Here is a 20,320-nt window from a genome sequence, read left to right as displayed (position 1 = left end):
TATTATAAATGTATTTAATAGACTTTTAATCATAATAGTGCTAAATAATAATTTAGTACATTTTAATGGGGTAAAAAAATGTGCTTTTAGGAATAGTTCCTAACTGTTAATTTAGCTATTGGCTAAATCAACAATTACAGCTTAATAATAAAAAAAGATAAATTACACAATTTTTAACGAATATCTACAGTGGTACAATATATTTTTTTTATTTGCCACTACTAACATTTTCAACACTATGTGTAAAAACTGAAGACATGTATGTTTACTGGTTATTTTGAATTGCAAATGAAATACCTATATTTGTGTTGTAGACATTGTGAACCCTGTTCATTGGACTGTCATTATGGGAATAAAATAAAGAAATGAATCAGTTGCTCTGAAATGTTTACAGCAAAGTAATCTTATAGAGTTTCTTCACATCTCAACCGTTGCATTACGCAGAGTTACAAGAAAAGAGAAAAAAAAACTGCATTATAATGCGTGCAAAACATTAACAAATTAAAATTACAGTTATAGGCCATGTTAATAGTGAACATGCAGCTCACTTCACTGGCACTTTACCCATAATTTGTTTTTTAGTGTTCTTTTCTGGTTTCAGTATGATTGTGTAACACTTAGGAAGAAAAATACAGAATAACAAACCAAAACTTGAGGCCAAAATAGCAAATATCTCCACAGCAACAGTGAACTTTCCAGGAGAGCTGACATAAGCTGGGATGAAGGTGATCCAAACTGCACAGAATATGAGCATGCTGAATGTGATGAACTTGGCTTCATTAAACTTATCAGGCAGCTTCCGAGCCAGAAAAGCTAAAACAAAACACAGTAGAGCCAACAGTCCTATGTAACCCAGCACAGCCCAGAAACCTATAGCTGAACCTAACTGACATTCTAAAATGATCTTTTCCTTGTAGTGCTTTAGATTTTTGAAGGGGAAAGGAGGAGATGTTGTTAACCAAAGAATACATATTAGGACCTGTATGAGAGTGAAAGCAAGAACACTGAGTCTCTGCTGTGGAGGCCCAAACCATTTCATGACGTTACTGCCTGGAAGTGTAGCTCTGAAGGCCATTAACACCACTATTGTTTTCCCCAGAACACAGGAGATGCAGAGGACGAAGGTGATCCCAAACGCTGTGTGGCGCAGCATACAGGACCACTCAGAGGGCTGACCAATAAAAGTAAGTGAACAGAGGAAACACAGAGCCAGTGAGAAGAGCAGCAGGAAGCTCAGCTCTGAATTGTTGGCTTTGACTATTGGGAGTATTTTTGTGTCTGAAGAATATAATTGCTATTATTATTGTCATAAATGTTCCAATAATTGAAACAGCTATTAGCAAAATTCCCATCGTTTCCTCATACGACAAGAATTCAATTTCCTTCTTTACACATTCATTCCTGTGTGAATTTGACCAGTAGTCCTGGTAGCATTGTTCACATTCAATCGAGTCTGTCAGAGAGAAATAAATAACACACACAAAAAAAGTTAGCGTTACTGGAAAAGTAATTGTCTGAATGCATTATATATAAAGTTGCCATTATCTAAAACCTACAGAAAAAACTCTAGACTTTAATCAGTTTAGACTTGTTCTGGAATGTTTTGTAATTGTAGGAGTAATACCAGCAATCAGCTTTCGTGAATTTTTGTACCTGTCATATTACTGATCTCTCCTTCAGCACATGGTATACAATCAAAGCAGCAGATAGGCTTTCCTTTCTGCACAGCCTTCCTGGTGCCTGGAGGGCAGCTTTCACTGCACACAGACACTGGCACCTATGATCAAAATAAATCTTCAATGACCTAAACAAACATTTATTTTAAACAGTGTATGAAAAATGTATGTGAAGTATGCATGTTTCGTTGAGACTGAAGAGCAATTTTATCCTTGTACCTGATTTGTATATTGTGCCCACACAATAGAAGCCATTTTTACAGCTAATCGATTGTGAGCAGGGGAAGAAGAGTCATAAAATCCAACTGTGACAAACTCATGTTGATCTTCAATAGTTTGCCAGTTTATTATTTCATATTTAGCCACAGGGTCACCATTTTTATCAAAATAAACCTCTTCGCCATCTTTGGTTTTGAAGCGCACTCTTTTGAGTTGTTCCAGAAACTTACAAAAAAAACAAAATTTACACGCTACAGTTTACAGGTTACAACATTTGAATGAGATTAACACTTACTACCACATAAAAATACATTATTATGACTGATTTCTCTTGATTAGTTCTACAAGCATGTGCCAGACCTGTGAACCTCTTAAGTATAATATCTGTACTTAAACTTTTAACTTACAGTGAGAGGATCAGGCTGCTTCTTTGTAGGACATGTCTGCGTGCAGCCCAGAAGGTTGTGTAGAGTATGAGCAATAGCGTATACTGCTTTATACACATTACTGAAAATGGGCATCAGGGACATGTCTGTGAATTCGTTGTCCATTTCAGACAGTTTCTCTTGGCCTGTGCACACTGTTGTGTCTTCTGAGTCATTCTGCACCGAATGTTTGCACATAAACAGAGCCTCCCAGAATTCAGTAAAAATGGCACTGCCTGTAGACTGCAGTGGATTTATATCCAGAATGAATTCCTTCAGACCCGTCACTGTTGTTTTGGGGATAGCTAGCCCTATGGCTCCTTGCAGTATTGTGTGCTTATCCAGTCTGGATACAGTTGAATCAGAGATCCAACCTTCAGTTCCCACCCACTGATATCCAGTGATGTTGTGCTCATAAAATACATTCAGCAAAATCTCCAAGTCCCAATAAGTGACAAACGCCACAATCACTCGAGAAGTAGAGCTTTTGATCTGCTGGATTATTCTCAGCACTTTTTCTTGTGAGTAAGTTCTAAAAAATGGAAGGGAGTATTCTAAGCATATGCCCAGCTGCTCTGCAGCTTCAGTAAATGCAGCCATCCCATTGTTACCATATTCATCATCTCTTCTGATTCCACCTACCCATGTCCAGCCAAAGTGCTTGACCATCTCTGCCAGTGCTCTGCTCTGGTAGTAATCACTGGGAACAGTGCGAAGAAATGAGGGATATTTCTTTTTGTCACTGAGACACTCGCAGGTGGAATAGTGACTCATCTTAAAAGAGATTCACACAGTAATGTCAGGTATTATTTGCAGTTATATTTTTTTTTTGCCAGACGTTAACACTAAAGCTAAGTTCTGAAATTATTTTACTAATTTCTAATTCTGATATTTTAAATTTGCCAGTATTGATAAAAATTGCATAAATGCTCACCACTGGAAAGGTGAAAGATCCAACACTATTTGCAATTGCCATTGATACTGGTGAGTGTGTCTCGCCAATAATGGCTTGCACCTGTGCTGGCTTTGTGCAGGGCTCATTCAAGTTTGAGTTTTCATTTCCATTAATAAGTGTCATAGCCATTCTCACCCCCATTGGCGTGGAACTGCATGTGTCATAGAGCTTGTAGCCCAGTGAAACACCAGGGAGTAAAGAAGAGCTGTTGTTGATCTCTTCTACTGCAAAGATCAAGGACTGTGAAAACTGGAAAGTTCTGAAATCAAGACTGGATTAGGAAAAAAAAATATATACACAGACATTTTAAGGATGACATTTGCGTTGCTCATTACTACCGAGTAATGTAAGTGCTTAAGATAATACACATTCATTCAGTGTGTGTTTTACTGCTTACCTCATGCATTTCAGTGGTGATGGCTTGACCATATATGACACTTCTGTGATTTCCCAAGTCCTGTGGAAAGGGGAAAATCCCTCCAATTTTAATATCACCATCCTTAGAAAGTTGTGGGTATACAGGTTCTCCTTGCAGGCTACAGAAGGTCCCATTTGTGCTGGAAAATTTGATGATGGCCATTACCACATGCAAGAGAGTAAAGAGAGACTCCATTCTCCTGTTTAAGTATTGTGTAGAGATAATAACTGAGTGTGTACAAGGTCTGATGTTTCAACTGGTTGAACAGGAAGCGTTTGCAGTATATATACAGATAGAAATGCTAATTCTCTACGGTCATTTTACACTGTTGGGCCACAGTGAAAGGAGGTGTGACTTTAATATGTGAGGAGCACTAATCTGAAAGAAGTAGGCCTTAAGATCTGTTTTGTCTATTTTTTACTTTGCACTGTTTTTGGTGCTTTCATTTTTCTTTTTTGTGCACTTTTGCTAAAACTTTTTTCTTTTTCTTTATGTTCAGCATTTTTCACTGTTAATACGGTAAGAATTCCAGTGTATTTCTATTTATTGTATTCTATTTATTTGCCTCATATCCACAATTTTAGCTAAATATCCACATTTTTGACAATTCCCGTATAAATTAAAATAATTTAATAGGTAAATAGCTAAAACGTGTTGCTCTATTGCTTAAAAGATGACAGTTGGTTAGGGGTATACTGTAGAAATTAAATCTGTTATGATTATTCTATGGAGCTTGTGCTCACTTTTTTAACGAACTTTTAAGTTCATTTAGTGCATTGCTCTTTAGAGGCCATATTTGGCATTGTGAATTCCTGCAAAACCCTGTTTACTGACCTTGCAAACCAACTCAAATGTGGTCAGCTTCTCCACACCATCTTACGGCTTGCTAGGCATGACAGGTTATATATACATTACAACTTGCACCAGTATTTTATATATTATCTTTGTTAAACATGGATTAAACTGTATGTGAAATGTATGTGAACCTCTAGGATATGTATCTCTCAAAGATGTTGACTGAATTCACTATTACCACTTCTAGCTATGAATCATAGCAGAAGATTTTACCTTCTAATTATGCAGAAAGTCAGTGTTAAAGAATTAGAAAGTGGACAAAACTGATTGTGTGACTGAGTGAATGATCTTAGGTTCTTCCTGTTTTGCTGGAAATATCTCTTCTGCTGTATGTGGCCAGTCATATGCTTTGCTTACTCCTACTGCCTCCCGTGCAGCATCACTTGAATTTCTTGCTCACCTGCTTTGGTGATTTCACACTTTTTTTAAATCTTATCCTGTCCAACGACCCTGCACCTGTTCAGGAACGGTCCAGACCTCCAGAAAGTTGTACAAAAAAATGACCATTCTGTTATTTTAAGATATGCTATGTAAGATTTTTTTTTGTTAGAATTGAAAGAAAGGCCTTACTGTATCAGGAGGGAAAAAAGTCTGCTAAAATCTGGTATCCATGCGCTGTTGTGAGTACCACTGTAAAGCCAGAAAGAGTAATGTAAAAATCAGGGCTGTTGGATTGGATTTCATGGGAGTTTTTTGGGCCACCTCATACGTCTTTATATATTAACGTCACCTGCACCAGCTAAAGAAGAAGCCCCAGCTGAATGTTTAGCTCTCAAAAGCAAAATCATCATTATTCTGATGAAATTATGAAGTTAATAAAATCTTATTCTGTGATTTTCTCATTGAAATGTCAAATAAATAAGTGTCAAATGGTGTAGAAATATTTATTTTGTTGTTAGATCAGGTGTCCCTTATAAGAAAAATAACATATGCATGTTATGACCAAGTCTAGGGTTAGGCCATAACATAAAAGGAAAGAGAGAGAGAGTCACACGTGCCCTTCCGATTCCCTCGACCACACATATAACATCCAGCTTCACATTGATCAAGATTTACTGAAGTTGAAACATAGATGAGAAAACTGAACCAAAACAACATAACAAGAAAGGAGGGTAGGAGAAAATAAACATAACAAAGCTAACTAAGTCAACAAGTAACTAAAACTAACGAACAAAAAGAAAAGAAAGTGCATCAAATTTAACCTAACTCCTTAACTAAAGCAATAACCAGGAGAAAACAGAGAAACAAAAATGTCCTGCCTCCCTAAACTGAGGAGAATACTGCAGTGTCTAGGCCTCGCAGACTTTGATGGAGAATATACAAACTTCAAAGGTAACGTTCACACCATATGAGCTGGAGCATGTATTAAAGTTTCAACACCATTTGAAACACCTTGTAAACTACTAGTTACTCTAATGAAGCATAAGCGTTACTCAAGTTGGTGGACAGGGAACCAGAAAGCAACAGCGTGTAACTCTCTCGCCTCACGCTTCCACCTGGTTGTAATCCAGCCTTTATAGGTTGAGCCCCCTGCTGGACCGGAGCCACCATGACACTGCAATACATAAAAAAGAAACAAAAAAAAACTGCAAAGAACACAACATCATGACCCCTAGGGTCGTAACATGCAAGATGTGCATATTTTTAAAAAATGTAACTTTTATTTGTGCTTAGTCAATTAGAATTAAAATGTATCACCTGCTTGTGCTTTATTATAGAGATGCACTGTGTGCTGTCATGCACAATAGCATCTCCCTCCAACAAGTCTGATTATAGTGTATGAATTGAAACTCCACTGTGTCGGATGTTTCAGGCCTGATAGCTTTGAGAGTGGTTATCATAAAACTGGCCAAACCTCTAATAGTAGTCAGACTCACTTTAATGTAAAAATATGCATATTAACTTAGTTTATATAGCAATGACCCTTCGCACTAAATTCAGTTATTTTCAACACTCACCAATACAAACTCAGTGAGTTGCTCATGTGAGTCTTGTGTCCATCTTTTCAGCGTAAAACTAAAGTGAGGCTCATCTTCGCACAGCCAGTGCAGATAGAGCAACAGGAGAAAAAAAGCAATGGAACTACATTTATCAACAACTGTAATAACCTAATGCTTGATTTTGATGAACACCCCCTGTGTTGTTGGAAACAAATAAATCGCTGCTGTTGGAAGAAAAACTTGTATCTCAGTTTTTGCCGTTTTTCAGTTTTTGACATAATTTGAAAATGCTTGTTGCCCTTTTTATTGTATGTAATGTAATTTCATGATAAATGGACCAAACGAAACAGCCCAAAATGACTTAGAAAATTGACTTACATTAAAAGTAAAGTAGGTTTTTTCCTTCTCCTGTAAAGTTACCATTTTGGAGATACAAGGTTTTCTTCTGACAACAGCGAAATGCAGAGGCCATTATTGAATTCTTTGCAGTTGTTTCAGGTTAGCTTAGCTTTCACCAGCCTCTCCACATTCTTTGTGCAGGTCAGCTGTACAGATAATTTGTTGTTTTTCCAGTCTGGATGTGTTTGCACCATTAGTTTGTACTGTTGTACTGTTGTAGTACCATTTGCAAATCGGCTTGCTTATGTCATTTGGCTTGCCAAGTATGCAACACAATGTCCTATGCAGGTTTGTACTGTCTTAACCCTACAAAATACACCCAACAATGGAGAACTCATAAGGGGTGTTTTGATCTGAAGTTATGACTTTAATTATTTGAGTGAAGGGGAAAGTAACTTGAACTGGCTTAAACATGCAGATATCTTCCTAGTCTACAATGAAGTGAACACATGTAATGTGGAAAGTGTTTATAAACTGTTTAGTAAATCATTTAACACAAAACAAACTTTATGATAAAATATTTTAATAGTATTTACTGATTGGTTCTGTAATAAATAATCAGGCTTCAAGTAGAAAAAGTGGACCTACATTTTTTGCACATTACAATCTGGGGAAAAAGGCAAAAAAAAACCTTAATGAAACATTTTCAAAAGCAAATTACTTAGATTTTCACAAAAAAAACTACAATGGGGTATAAAAGTCTGAGATCACATTGAAAATCTGGGATTTCATTTATTCAAAACCTGTCAATGAACAAAACTGTTTTACTAAGCCAAGTCAAATGAAGAAGAAATATTGAAGATTCTGCACTCCGTCTAGGTCACTATTCAAATATGAATAGTGTGGCATTGACCATGTTAAGGCCTTTGCACAAGTCAGATTTTTTTTAGTCTTAATCCTCTCAGGTAGATTTGATCTACTCCTCAGACACTTTTGGACAAACTTGTGGAGTCAGTGCCAGCTTAAGGGCACGTTGTCAGCAGAAAGGGGGCCATACCAAATAATAAGATATTCTGAAATTCATGTTAATATTTTAGTGAGTCTACTTTTCACTCACCTGTTATGCTGATGATGTACTTTGTAATAAAACATTCTGTGTTAAATTAGAAAACAATTGAAAATAAAAACATTTTCACAAGTAGTCTCAGATTTTTGGACCCCACTGTAGTCAGCAAGATAGGGAAAAAAAGCATTTATGGTGATCTGATGTGAACTTGCCAATTCAGAATTGATCACAGTGGTGGTGATAGGAACCAGACTTCCAAAGCATTTAATGCCCCTAGAATCTACTGCACAAAAAACTATTACGTTAAATGGTTTCGAATACTTTGCTGGATGCTCGAGACATTATTTTAATATAGATTTAAAATACATTTTTGAGCTTAAACTTTTATATTTCTTTTAATCAATTCATGGTGGAGAGGTACAGTCCCAAAGAAAATAATCTGCAGGGAAAACAATTTTTTTAGATGTACTGCTTTTGTCACATTTACCACTATAAACATTGTGAACATTAAATATAAAAACTCAAAAGACGTGTGTAACTCCTGTTTTTGGATACTCAATATAGAAAAAAACAAAAAAAACAGTTTCCCTAATATTTTCACATTAAACCAGTCACTGATTTTCTTCACATATTGAATATTGAATTGTACAGGATTGTCTAAAAGGTCTGGTATAATACCTTTTAAAATGATAACAAATTAAGATTACAGTTGTAATGTGAGGAACGTTTTATTTAAAGCCATATTAATAGTAAATGTGCAGCTCACTTCACTGGCACTTTACCCAAAATTTGTTTCTTAGTGTTCTTTTCTGGTTTCATTATGATTACGTAACACTTTGGAAGAAAGATACAGAACAGCAAACCAAAGCTTGAGGCCAAAATGGCAAATATCTCCACAGCGACAGTGAACTTTCCAGGAGAGCTGACATAAGCTGGGATGAAGCTGATCCAAACTGCACAGAATATGAGCATGCTGAATGTGATGAACTTGGCTTCATTAAACTTATCAGGCAGCTTCCGAGCCAAAAAAGCTAAAACAAAACACAGTAGAGCCAACAGTCCTATATAACCCAGCACAGCCCAGAAACCTACTGCTGAACCTAATCCACATTCTAGAATGATCTTTTCCTTGTAGTGCTTTAGATTTTTGACGGGGAAAGGAGGGGATGTTGTTAACCAAAGAATACATATTAGGACCTGTATGAGAGTGAAAGCAAGAACACTGAGTCTCTGTTGTGGAGGCCCAAACCATTTCATGACATTACTGCCTGGAAGTGTAGCTCTGAAGGCCATTAACACCACTATTGTTTTCCCCAGAACACAGGAGATGCAGAGGACGAAGGTGATCCCAAACACTGTGTGACGCAGCACACAGGACCACTCAGAGGGCCGACCAATGAAAGTAAGTGAACAGAGGAAACACAGAGCCAGAGAGAAGAGCAATAAGAAACTCAGCTCTGAGTTATTAGCTTTGACTATTGGGGTATTTTTATATCTAAAGAATATAATTGCTATTATTATTGTCAGAACTGTACCAATAATTGAAACAGCTGTCAGCAAAATTCCCATCGTTTCCTCATACGACAAGAACTCAATTTCCTTCTTTACACATTCATTCCTATGTGGATTTGACCAGTAGTCTTGGTGGCATTGTTCACATTTAATTGCATCTGTCAAGGAGAGGTAAATAACATAAATAACATAAATAAATGTTTCATGCAGAGGGAAAATAAATGAAGGAATACATTACACATAATGTTGCCATTGTGTTTTTATCTCCAGAAACATGGAGAATAAACCTCTAGACTTTAAACAGTTTAGACTTATATTCTAAAATATTTTATGGTTAAAACAGTAATACTAACAATACTTTGTTTCAGCTTTTGTGAATGTTTGTACCTGTCATATTACTGATCTCTCCTTCAGCACATGGTATACAGTCAAAACAGCAGACTGGCTTTCCTTTCTGCACAGCCTTCCTGGTGCCTGGAGGGCAGCTCTCACTGCACACAGACACCGGCACCTATTGTCAAAAAATGTTTAATAGTATAATAATAATTTATTTTATACATTAAATATTATTCTTGCTTATAGTATTTCCCTGTACCTGATTTGTATTTTGTGCCCACACAATGGAAGCCATTTTTACAGCTAATCGATTGTGAGCAGGGAAAGAAGAGTCATAAAGTCCAACAGTGACAAACTCATGGTGATCTTCAATAGTTTGCCAATTTATTATTTCATATTTAGCCGCAGGATCACCATTTTTATCAAAATAAACCTCTTCGCCATCTTTGGTTTTGAAGCGCACTCTTTTCAGATGTTCCAGAAACTGATGTAATAGAACAAGTTACAACATTTGAATGAGATTAATGTTTACTACTCCATAAAAGTACAGGATTTTAGCTAGTTTTTCTGAATTAGTGCTACACGCGTGTGCTAAAGCTGAAACAGACTTTTAACTTACAGTGAAAGGATCAGGCTGCTTCTTTGTAGGACATGTTTGCGTGCAGTTGAGGAGGCTGTTTAGTGTGTGGGCAATAGCATATACTCCTTTATATACATTATTGAAAATGGGCATCAGGGTCATGTCTGTGAATTCATTTTCCATTTCAGACAGTTTCTCCTGTCCTGTACACATGATTATATCTTTTGAGTCATTCTGCACTGTATATTTGCACTTAAACAGAGCCTCCCAGAATTCAGTAAAAATGGCACTGCCTGCAGATTTCAGTGGTTGTATTTCCAAAATGAAGTCCTTCAGACCCGTCACTGTTGTTTTGGGTATAGCTAGCCCTATGGCTCCTTGCAGTATTTTGTGCTTATCCAGTCTGGCTACAGTTGAATCAGAGATCCAACCTTCAGTTCCCACCCACTGATATCCAGTGATGTTGTGCTCATAAAACACATTCAGCAAAATCTCCAAGTCCCAATAAGGGACAAATATTATAATCACTCGAGAAGTAGAGCTTTTGACCTGCTGGATTATTCTCAGCACTTTTTCTTGTGAGTAGGTTGTAAAAAATGGAAGGGAATATTCTAAACAAATGCCCAGCTGTTCTGCTGCTTCAGTAAATGCAGCCATCCCATTGTTACCATAATCATCATCTCTTCTGATTGCGCCCACCCAGGTCCAGCCAAACTGTTTGACCATCTCTGCCAGTGCTCTGCTCTGGTAGTAATCACTGGGAATAGTGCGCAAAAAAGAGGGGTATTTCCTTTTGTCACTGAGACACTCACAGGTGGAATAAGGACTGATCTAAAAACAGATTCATACAGATAAGTCATAATATTCTTTTGCCAGTAGTCCATTTAATATTAAAGGTAAGTTCTGGAATAAGTTTACTGGTTTTTAATAGTTGTAATATTTTAATAGTTATTATTCAAAAAATAATGCATCAATGCTTACTAAGGGAATGCTGAAAGGTCCGACACTCTTTGCAATAGCCATTGACACTGTTGAATGTGCTTCTCCAATTATGGCTTGCACCTGTGCTGGCTTTGTGCATTGATCATTTAAGGTTGAGTTCTCATTCCCATTAACAAGTGCCATAGCCATTCTAACCCCCGTAGCCGTGGAACCACATGTGTCATAGAGCTTGATGCCCAGTGTTATACCCGGGAGTAAAGAGGAATTGTTGTTGATCTCTTCTATTGCAAAGATCAAGGACTGTGAAAACTGGAAGGTTCTGAAATCAAGACTGGATTAGGAAGATACACAGACATTTTAATGATGACAACTAGAAGCTTCACTTCTACAGTGTAATGTAACTGTTTAAAATAATACATATTCATTAAATGTATGGAAGTCTTAGTTTATCCTTCTACTTACCTCATGCAATTCAGTGGTGATGGCTTGACCATATATGACACTTCTGTGATTTCCCAACTCCTATGAAAGGGGAAAATCCCTCCAATTATGATATCACCATCCCTAGAAAGTTGTGGGTATACCGGCTCTCCTTGCAGGTTACAAAAAGTTCCATTTGTACTGGAAAAATTGATGATGGCCATCACCACATGCAAGAGAGTAAAGATAGACTCCATCCACCTAAACAACTATTGAGTAAAGATAATGATTAAGTATGTGCAAGTGTGGATGTTTCAGCTGGTTTAACAGGAAGGATTTGTAGTATTTATACAGATGGAAATGCAAATCCTCTATGGAAATGTTACCCTGCTGGGCCACAGTGAAAGGAGGTGTGACTTTCCGATATGAGCACCACTAATCTGAATGAATTAAGCCTCAGTATCTCTTTTGCCAGTTTTTCCTTTTTTATTTTTTGGTGCTTTCTTATTTATTTTTATGCAGTTTTTTGTTGATGTTGATACTTTGAGAATCTTTATGTCCGTTAATTATGTTATACCTGTTTGCCTGGCATCAACAATTTTAGTTAAGTATTCAAATTTCCAACCAATCCTTCTTCAGAGAAACTAAATTAATTGGCAAATAACTGAAATGTGTTGCTCTATTTCTTAAAATTGAAATATATATATATATATAAATTGCAATATACAGTGAAAATTAAATCAGTTATTATTATCTCTTGCAGCTTGTGCTGGCTTTTGCTTTTCATAGAAGCCATTTGTGACATAGGGGTTGCTGGTATACCGGTATGAAAGTTGATTCCAGCATTCTCTAATGACATGAATCTTTACCTATTGTGGATACTGTGATAAGCCCAAAAACAGTGATGCACAACAGTAAGACAAACTAAGTATGAGCATGAACAGCTTAAATAAATCTTTTAAGCTCAACAAAATGGGGTTTTACTCACAACTGCATCACTAGGGGCGACTTCCAGTCGCTCTACATTAAGCAGTATAGGTTTACGTGGATGCATGCACGAAGCGAGTGCATTGTTGGGACCTCTCTGGGAAGAGCAAAGGGGGAGATGTATGTTTTTTGATCAACAATGCTTGGTATGATCAGAGGAATGTACACTTCATCGAATCTTTCTGCTCCCCAGACCTGGAATATCTAATCATCTCGTGCAGACTGCTGTGGCTGCCGAGAGAGATTTCAGGGGTCATTGTCACCACAGTGTACATTCCACCACAGGCTGGTACAGACCTGGCACTTGGGAAACTGTATGAGGCTGTTAACAGGCAGGAGACTACACGCCCGGAGGCAGCCTCCGTTGTTGTTGGGGATTTTAACAAAACAAACTTTAGGGAAGTTTCTCCAAAGTACTTCCAGCACATCTCATGCAGCACACAAAAATCACGCACGCTGGATCACTGCTACTCCCCAGCATACCTACTCATGCTCTCAAAGCTTGTCAGCTGGCAGGAGTGTTTACAGACATTTTTAACCTCACTGTCACTCTCAGTTGTTCCTGCGTGCTTCATACTGGCCACCATTGTGCCAGTTCCAAAGTCAACCAGGGTAAATACTCTAAATGACTGGCGCCCTGTTGCTCTGATCTCCATCATAAGCAAGTGCTTTGAGAAGCTGGTCAGAGACTTTATCTGATCCTCACTACCTGCCACTCTGGTCCCACTGCAGTTTGCTTACAGACAGAACAGATCCACTTATGATGCAATAGCCCTGACTCTTCACACTGCCCTCTCCCATCTGGACAAAAAGAACACGTATGTGAGAATGCTGTTTGTGGACTACAGCTCATTCAACACCATCGTGCCCTCAAGGCTCAACAGTAAGCTTTGGGCTCTGGGTCCGAACAGTTCTCAGTACAAATGGATCCTGAACTTCCTGACGGACCGATGCCAGGTGGTAAGGATGGGCAACATCACCTCTTCCCCACTGCCCCTTAACACCGGATCTCCTCAGGGCTGTGTGCTCAGCCCTCTCTTGTACTCCTTGTACACCCACGACTGTTCAGGCAGACACAGCTCCAGTGTCATCATTAAATTTGCAGATGACACCACGATTGTGGGCCTGCTCTCCAATGACAACGAGGAGGCCTACAGAGAGGAGATCGCTTCCTGACACTCTGGTGCCAGGAGAACAACCTCTCTCTCAATGTCGACAAGACCAAGGAGCTCATAGTGGACTTCAGGAAGCAAGAGAAAGTGCACACCCCCATCACCATCAACAGAGCGACTGTAGAGAGGGTCAGCAGCTTCAAGTTCCTCGGTGTTAACATCTCAGAGGAACTGACATTGAGCGAACATGCCACACGGGTGATGAAGAAGGCACAACAGCGCCTCTTCTACCTCAGGCGGCTGAGGAGGTTTGGCATGAACCCCTGCATCCTCAGAACATTTTACAAATGTGCTGTGGAGAGCATTTTAACAGGCTCCATCACCCCCTGGTATGGAAACTGCTCTCCTGTCGAGTGGAAAGCTCTGCAGAGGGTGGTGCAGACAGCCCAGCACATCACCGGGGTCCAGCTCCCAAACCTGAATTTATACACCAGCCGCTGCCTGAGGAAGACCAGGAGGATTCTATAGGACTCCACTCACCCAAGCCACTGTCTGTTCTCGCAGCTGTCAAGCAGGAGGAGGTACAGAAGCATAAAGTCCAGAAACAGCCGGTTCAGAGACAGTTTCTTCCCCCGGGCCATCAGGCTGCTGAACAGCCAGTAATACTGGTGTATCTGTCTATAGGCCTGTCACTACATCTCTGACTCATCATTATGAAGATCTCCATGGACAATCTACACATCATCCACATCTCAACAGACTTACTCTAATCTTACTGCACCTTCAATTTAGCAAATCTATACTTATACATATAGATTGACATGTTGTACATCTTCTGTCCATATCTTGTATAATCTGGAAGATTTCTATATCAATATTCTATCCCTGTTTACCCTGCATCCCATTTATTTATCTACCTCAGACTCACTAACTGCACATACGGAAATGTGTGCAACAGTACATTATCATCATATACATATATATGTATATATATATATATATATAAATATATATATATATATATATATATATATATGTGTGTGTGTATATGTGTGTGTGTGTGTGTGTGTTATTGTATTTATTTGTATTTAAATTCTACAAGGGGGTTACGCAGATTTTCACTCACCTTGCACCTGTGTAAATGTGATGTGACGATAAACATGATTCGATTTGAATTAGATTTTTAGTGGACCAGGAAACTGTTATGACAAAGAAGAACGAATCAGCTTGTAAAAGTCATCCAGCGGGCTGGAATTGAACTTAATGTGGTTACAAACCTGGAAAAGCTGTCTTTGTTAGATATTGCAAACAGCAAGATATTATTTTAGAGATCTACTACAAGGTGGAAGTTGAAATTATTAGTGAGTGAAGAGGTAAAAACAAATGTGAGGAGAGGCTGCAGAAGAGAATGACTAAAACTGCTTCCATACTGATGAGTGTGTGGTGGTATTTACACAATGAAAAATACTTTTCAGTTACTGCAGTAAATAAATAAATAAATAAATAAATAAATAAATAAATAAATAAATAAAATTGGCAAAAGTAGCAACAATAATAATACATATAAAAACAATAATACTTATTATTTTTGTTTTTTATATTTATTATTACTGTTACTGTTATGAGTGTTTTAACTTTTGTTTGAAATTGTAATATATTGCTGAATAGAAAATACCCTGATATAAATTTGAGTTCATATCGCCCACCCCCAATTTGACGTAACTTCTTTCTGCAAAAGCCTGTATTCTGACTTTGCATACCAGCTCTAATGTGGGTAGCTTCTTTTCTCAATAGCCGTAATAACCTAATACTTGATTTTGATAAACTCTCCCTGTGTTCAGTTGTCAGAACAAACAAATGCCGAGGCCATTATTGTACACTTTACAGGGTTAGCTTAACTTTTTTCAGCCTCTTGGAACTCTTTGCACAGATCAGCTGAACTCTGTACAGGCCAGCGTTTTACCAGTCTGGATGTGTTTGCACCATTAGTTTGTACTGTTCTCTAGCTCTATTTGCATATCAGCTTGCTTATGTCCTTTGGCTTGACCGTTAAGAAACACAACATTCTCTGCTAACCTGTATTGTCTCAACCCTACAAAATACACCCAACACTAGAGGACTCATGAGAATGCTTATGAAGGTGTTTTGACCTGGAGTTCAACTAATTATTTGTATAAAGAGAAAAGAGGAAAGTAACTTGAACTGGCTTACACATGAAAATGTCTTCCTAGTGTGCAATGAAGTGAACACTTAGTCTGTAGAAAGTGGAACATGGAAAGTGTTTTTTTTCTTTTTTTCTTTTACTGTTTGATTTAATATACTAGGTATATCAACACAAACGCTAACATTGTTTTTTAGTGTTTTAATAATATAGTAACTAAATTATTTAATACATTTTTAAGGTGGCAAATAATAGTTGTTTGTGCTTGTGGTAATAGTAGTTAATTGTTAATTTAGCTAATTATGACTGCTATAATTAGTTAAATGTTAGATTATAGCTAAATGCTAATTAGCCAAATGGTTCTGTAATACGTAATCAGGCTTCAATTAAGTGGAAAAAGTGGACATACATTTTTTGCACATAATTTTTCTGGGAAAAATGAAAATAAACTTAATTCAACATTTTTTTAAAACCATAAATAACAGATTTTTTTACAAAAATCTACAGTTACAAAAAATTTACAGTCTACAACTCCAAAAAAGAGCACACTGAAGATCACATTAAAATAATCTGGTATTTCATTCATTTCAACCAGTAAATGAATAAAAGAATGTTTTAGAGAAAAGGGGGCATACCAAGTATTAAGAAATACATGTATTTCAAAGATTCTGCTTTTCACACACACACTGTTACGCTGACAATCTGATTTGTATCTGATTAAATTAGAAATTAATGCAAAATAGAAGCATTTTTAGTAGTGGTCTCAAACTTTTGGACATCACTGTACAACACTGTAGATCTGCAACTTTTGTCAGAGTCACCACTACTCCACTAATAACATTACAAATAAAAAGTAAAGGAAGCTTATCTAAAATGTTCACGTCAAACAAACTCTTGATTTTGTTTACGTCTCACAATTTTATTTATGTAGAAATCTTGAAGAAAATCAGTGCTATTATTTATTAAGATAGTATGTTTTAAAATGTTAACAAATTAAATTCCAGTTGTAAGGGCCGTGTGCTTAAAAAAAAAGCCATATTAATAGCAGCTCACTTAACTGGCACTTTACCCATAATTTGCTTTTTAGTGTTCTTTTCTGGTTTCATTATGATTATGTAACACTTTGGAAGAAAGATACAGAATAACAAACCAAAACTTGAGGCCAGAATAGCAAATATCTCCACAGCAACAGTGAACTTTCCAGGAGAGCTGACATAAGCTGGGATGAAGGTGATCCAAACTGCACAGAATATGAGCATGCTGAATGTGATGAACTTGGCCTCATTAAAGTTATCAGGCAGCTTCCGAGCCAAAAAAGCTAAAACAAAACACAGTAGAGCCAAAAGACCAATGTAGCCTAACACAGCCCAGAAACCTACAGCTGAACCTAACTGACATTCTAGAATGATCTTTTCCTTGTAGTGCTTTAGATTTTTGAAGGGGAAAGGAGGAGATGTTGTTAACCAAATCACACAAATAAGGACCTGTATTAGAGTGAAGGCTAGAACACTGAGTCTCTGCTGTAGAGGACCAAACCATTTCATGACATTACTGCCTGGAAGTGTAGCTCTGAAGGCCATTAACACCACTATTGTTTTCCCCAGAACACAGGAGATGCAGAGGACGAAGGTGATCCCAAACACTGTGTGACGCAGCACACAGGACCACTCAGAGGGCCGACCGATGAAAGTAAGTGAACAGAGGAAACACAGAGCCAGTGAAAAGAGCAACAAGAAACTCAGCTCTGAATTGTTGGCTTTGACTATTGGGGTATTTTTATATCTAAAGAATATAATTGCTATTATTAATGTCATAAATGTACCAATAATTGAAACAGCTGTTAGCAAAATTCCCATCGTTTCCTCATATGACAAGAATTCAATATCCTTCTTTACACATTCATTCCTGTGTTGATTTGACCAGTAGTCTTGGTAGCATTGTTCACATTTAATCGAGTCTGTCAGAGAGAGATAAATAACATGAATAAAAAGTTACATGCATAGGGAAAGTAATTGAATGAATGCATTACATACAGTGTTGCCATTATTGTCTGTCTCTTCTAGACTTTAATCAGTTTAAACTTGTATTCCAGAATATTTTCTAGGTACAGCAGTAATACCAACAATGATTTGTTTGTTTCAGCTTTTGTGAATGTTTGTACCTGTCATATTACTGATCTCTCCTTCAGCACATGGTATACAGTCAAAAGCAGCAGATAGGCTTTCCTTTCTGCACAGCCTTCCTGGTGCCTGGAGAGCAACTTTGACTGCACACAGACACCGGCACCTGTGATCAAACAGAAATGTTTAAAACCTAAATATATTTTATACAAATTAAACGTTCTGTAAAGTATGCATGCAATTTTATTTTTACCTGATTTGTATTTTGTGCCCACACAATAGAGGCCATTTTAACTGTTAATCGACTGAAAGCAGGTAAGGAAGAGTCATAAAGTCCAACAGTGACAAACTCATGTTGATCTTCAATAGTTTGCCAATTTATTATTTCATATTTAGCTGCAGGATCACCATTTTTATCAAAATAAACCTCTTCACCATCTTTGGTTTTGTAGTGCACACTTTTCAGATTTTCCAGAAACTGATAGAGCAAAGTTTAAATTACAACATTAGAAATATATTAACACTTGCTGCTTCATAAAAAAAGTATAGCAAGACTGCATGTATAGCATTGGCTTGTTTTTATGGATTAGTGCTACACACTTGTACCAGAGCTGTGAAACTTTAACATCTGTGCTTAAACAGATGTTAAACTTACCGTCAGTGGATCAGGCTGCTTCTTTGTAGGACATGTTTGCGTGCAGCCAAGAAGGTTGTGTAAGGTATGGGCAATAGCATATACTGCTTTATACACGTTACTGAAGATGGGCATCAAAGACAAGTCTGTGAAGGCATTCTCCGTTTCAGACAGTTTCTCCTGTCCTGTGCACACTGTTGTATCTTCTGAGTCATTTTGCACTCTATATTTACAATTAAACAAAGCCTCCCAGAATTCAGTAAAAATAGCACTGCCAGCAGATTTCAGTGGATTTATATCCAGAATGAAGTCTTTCAGACCCTGTCACTGTTGTTTTGGGTATTGCTAGCCCTATGGCTCCTTGCAGTATGTTGTGCTTATCCAGTCTGGCTACAGTTGAATCAGAGATCCAAGATTCAGTTCCCACCCACTGATATCCAGTGATGTTGTGCTCATAAAACACATCCAGCAAAATCTCCAAATCCCAATAAGTGACAAATGCCACAATCACTCGAGAAGTAGAGCTTTTGATCTGCTGGATTATTCTCAGCACTTTTTCTTGTGTATAGGTTCTAAAAAATGGGAGTGAATATTCTAAACAAATACCCAACTGTTCTGCTGCTTCAGTAAATGCAGCCATCCCATTGTTACCATAATCATCATCTCTTCTTAATGCGCCCACCCAGGTCCAGCCAAACTGTTTGACTATCTCTGCCAGTGCTCTGCTCTGGTAGTAATCACTGGGAACAGTGCGCAAAAATGAGGGGTATTTCTTTTTGTTACTGAGACATTCGCAGGTGGAGTAGTGACTAATCTGAAAACAGATTCACACAGGTACATGACGGGTTATGTTCGGTCATTTTATAGCCATATATTAAGTGCTTTCAAATTTACAGTTATAATATTTTTATAGTAATGATACAAACAAAAATAATAGAAATACTTACTAAGGGAATGCTGAAAGGTCCTACACTCTTTGCAATAGCCATTGATACTGATGACTGTGTCTCACCAATTATGGCTTGCACCTGGGCTGGCTTTGTGCAGGGCTCATCCAATATTGAGTTCTCATTTCCATTAACAAGCGCCATAGCCATTCTAACCCCCATAGCCGTGGAACTACATGTGTCATAGAGCTTGTAGCCCAGTGAAACACCAGGGAGTAAAGAGGAGCTGTTGTTGATCTCTTCTATTGCAAAAATCAAGGATTGTGAAAACTGGAAGGTTCTGAAATCAAGACTGGATTAGGAACAAAACAGACATACATGTGCATTTTACATAAAGATGACAAATATGAACTTTTTTCTGCTGTGTATTGTAGCTGTTTAAAATACTACAGATTATTTTGATATAATGAGAATAAGAATAATACGAAAAATTCATATTGTCTTGCTTACCTCATGCAATTCATTGTTGATGGCTTGACCATATAGGACATGTCTGTGATTTCCCAACTCCTATGAAAGGGGAAAATCGCTCCAACTATGACATCACCCTCCTTAGAAAGTTGTGGGTATACAAGCTCTCCTTGCAGGCTACATACAGTCCCATTTGTGCTGGAAAAATTGATGATGGCCATCACCACATGTAAGAGAGTAAAGATAGACTCCATCCACCCATTCA

The 20,320-nt window shown here is 37.6% G+C and overlaps 1 protein-coding gene and 1 pseudogene across 1 annotated transcript; both read right to left on the bottom strand.

Annotated features, from left to right (window-relative positions):
- Positions 1 to 544: 544 nt before the first annotated feature.
- Positions 545 to 11,940, bottom strand: LOC118818505. The gene is given in 15 exon segments (XM_036585757.1): positions 545 to 1,264; positions 1,266 to 1,453; positions 1,654 to 1,777; positions 1,896 to 2,120; positions 2,303 to 3,094; positions 3,255 to 3,546; positions 3,673 to 3,743; positions 3,745 to 3,892; positions 5,960 to 6,103; positions 8,660 to 9,563; positions 9,793 to 9,916; positions 10,001 to 10,225; positions 10,361 to 11,152; positions 11,303 to 11,594; positions 11,726 to 11,940. Coding segments are annotated over 15 exon segments (5,256 nt in total).
- Positions 11,941 to 14,004: 2,064 nt separating this feature from the next.
- Positions 14,005 to 20,309, bottom strand: LOC118818504 (annotated as a pseudogene).
- Positions 20,310 to 20,320: the final 11 nt, after the last annotated feature.

The sequence above is a fragment of the Colossoma macropomum genome, unplaced genomic scaffold (genome assembly GCF_904425465.1).
Source record: "Colossoma macropomum unplaced genomic scaffold, Colossoma_macropomum, whole genome shotgun sequence".
NCBI lineage: Eukaryota > Metazoa > Chordata > Actinopteri > Characiformes > Serrasalmidae > Colossoma > Colossoma macropomum.
The sequence above is the reverse complement of the archived record's forward strand: the minus strand, read 5'-3'. Positions and strand labels throughout refer to the sequence as shown.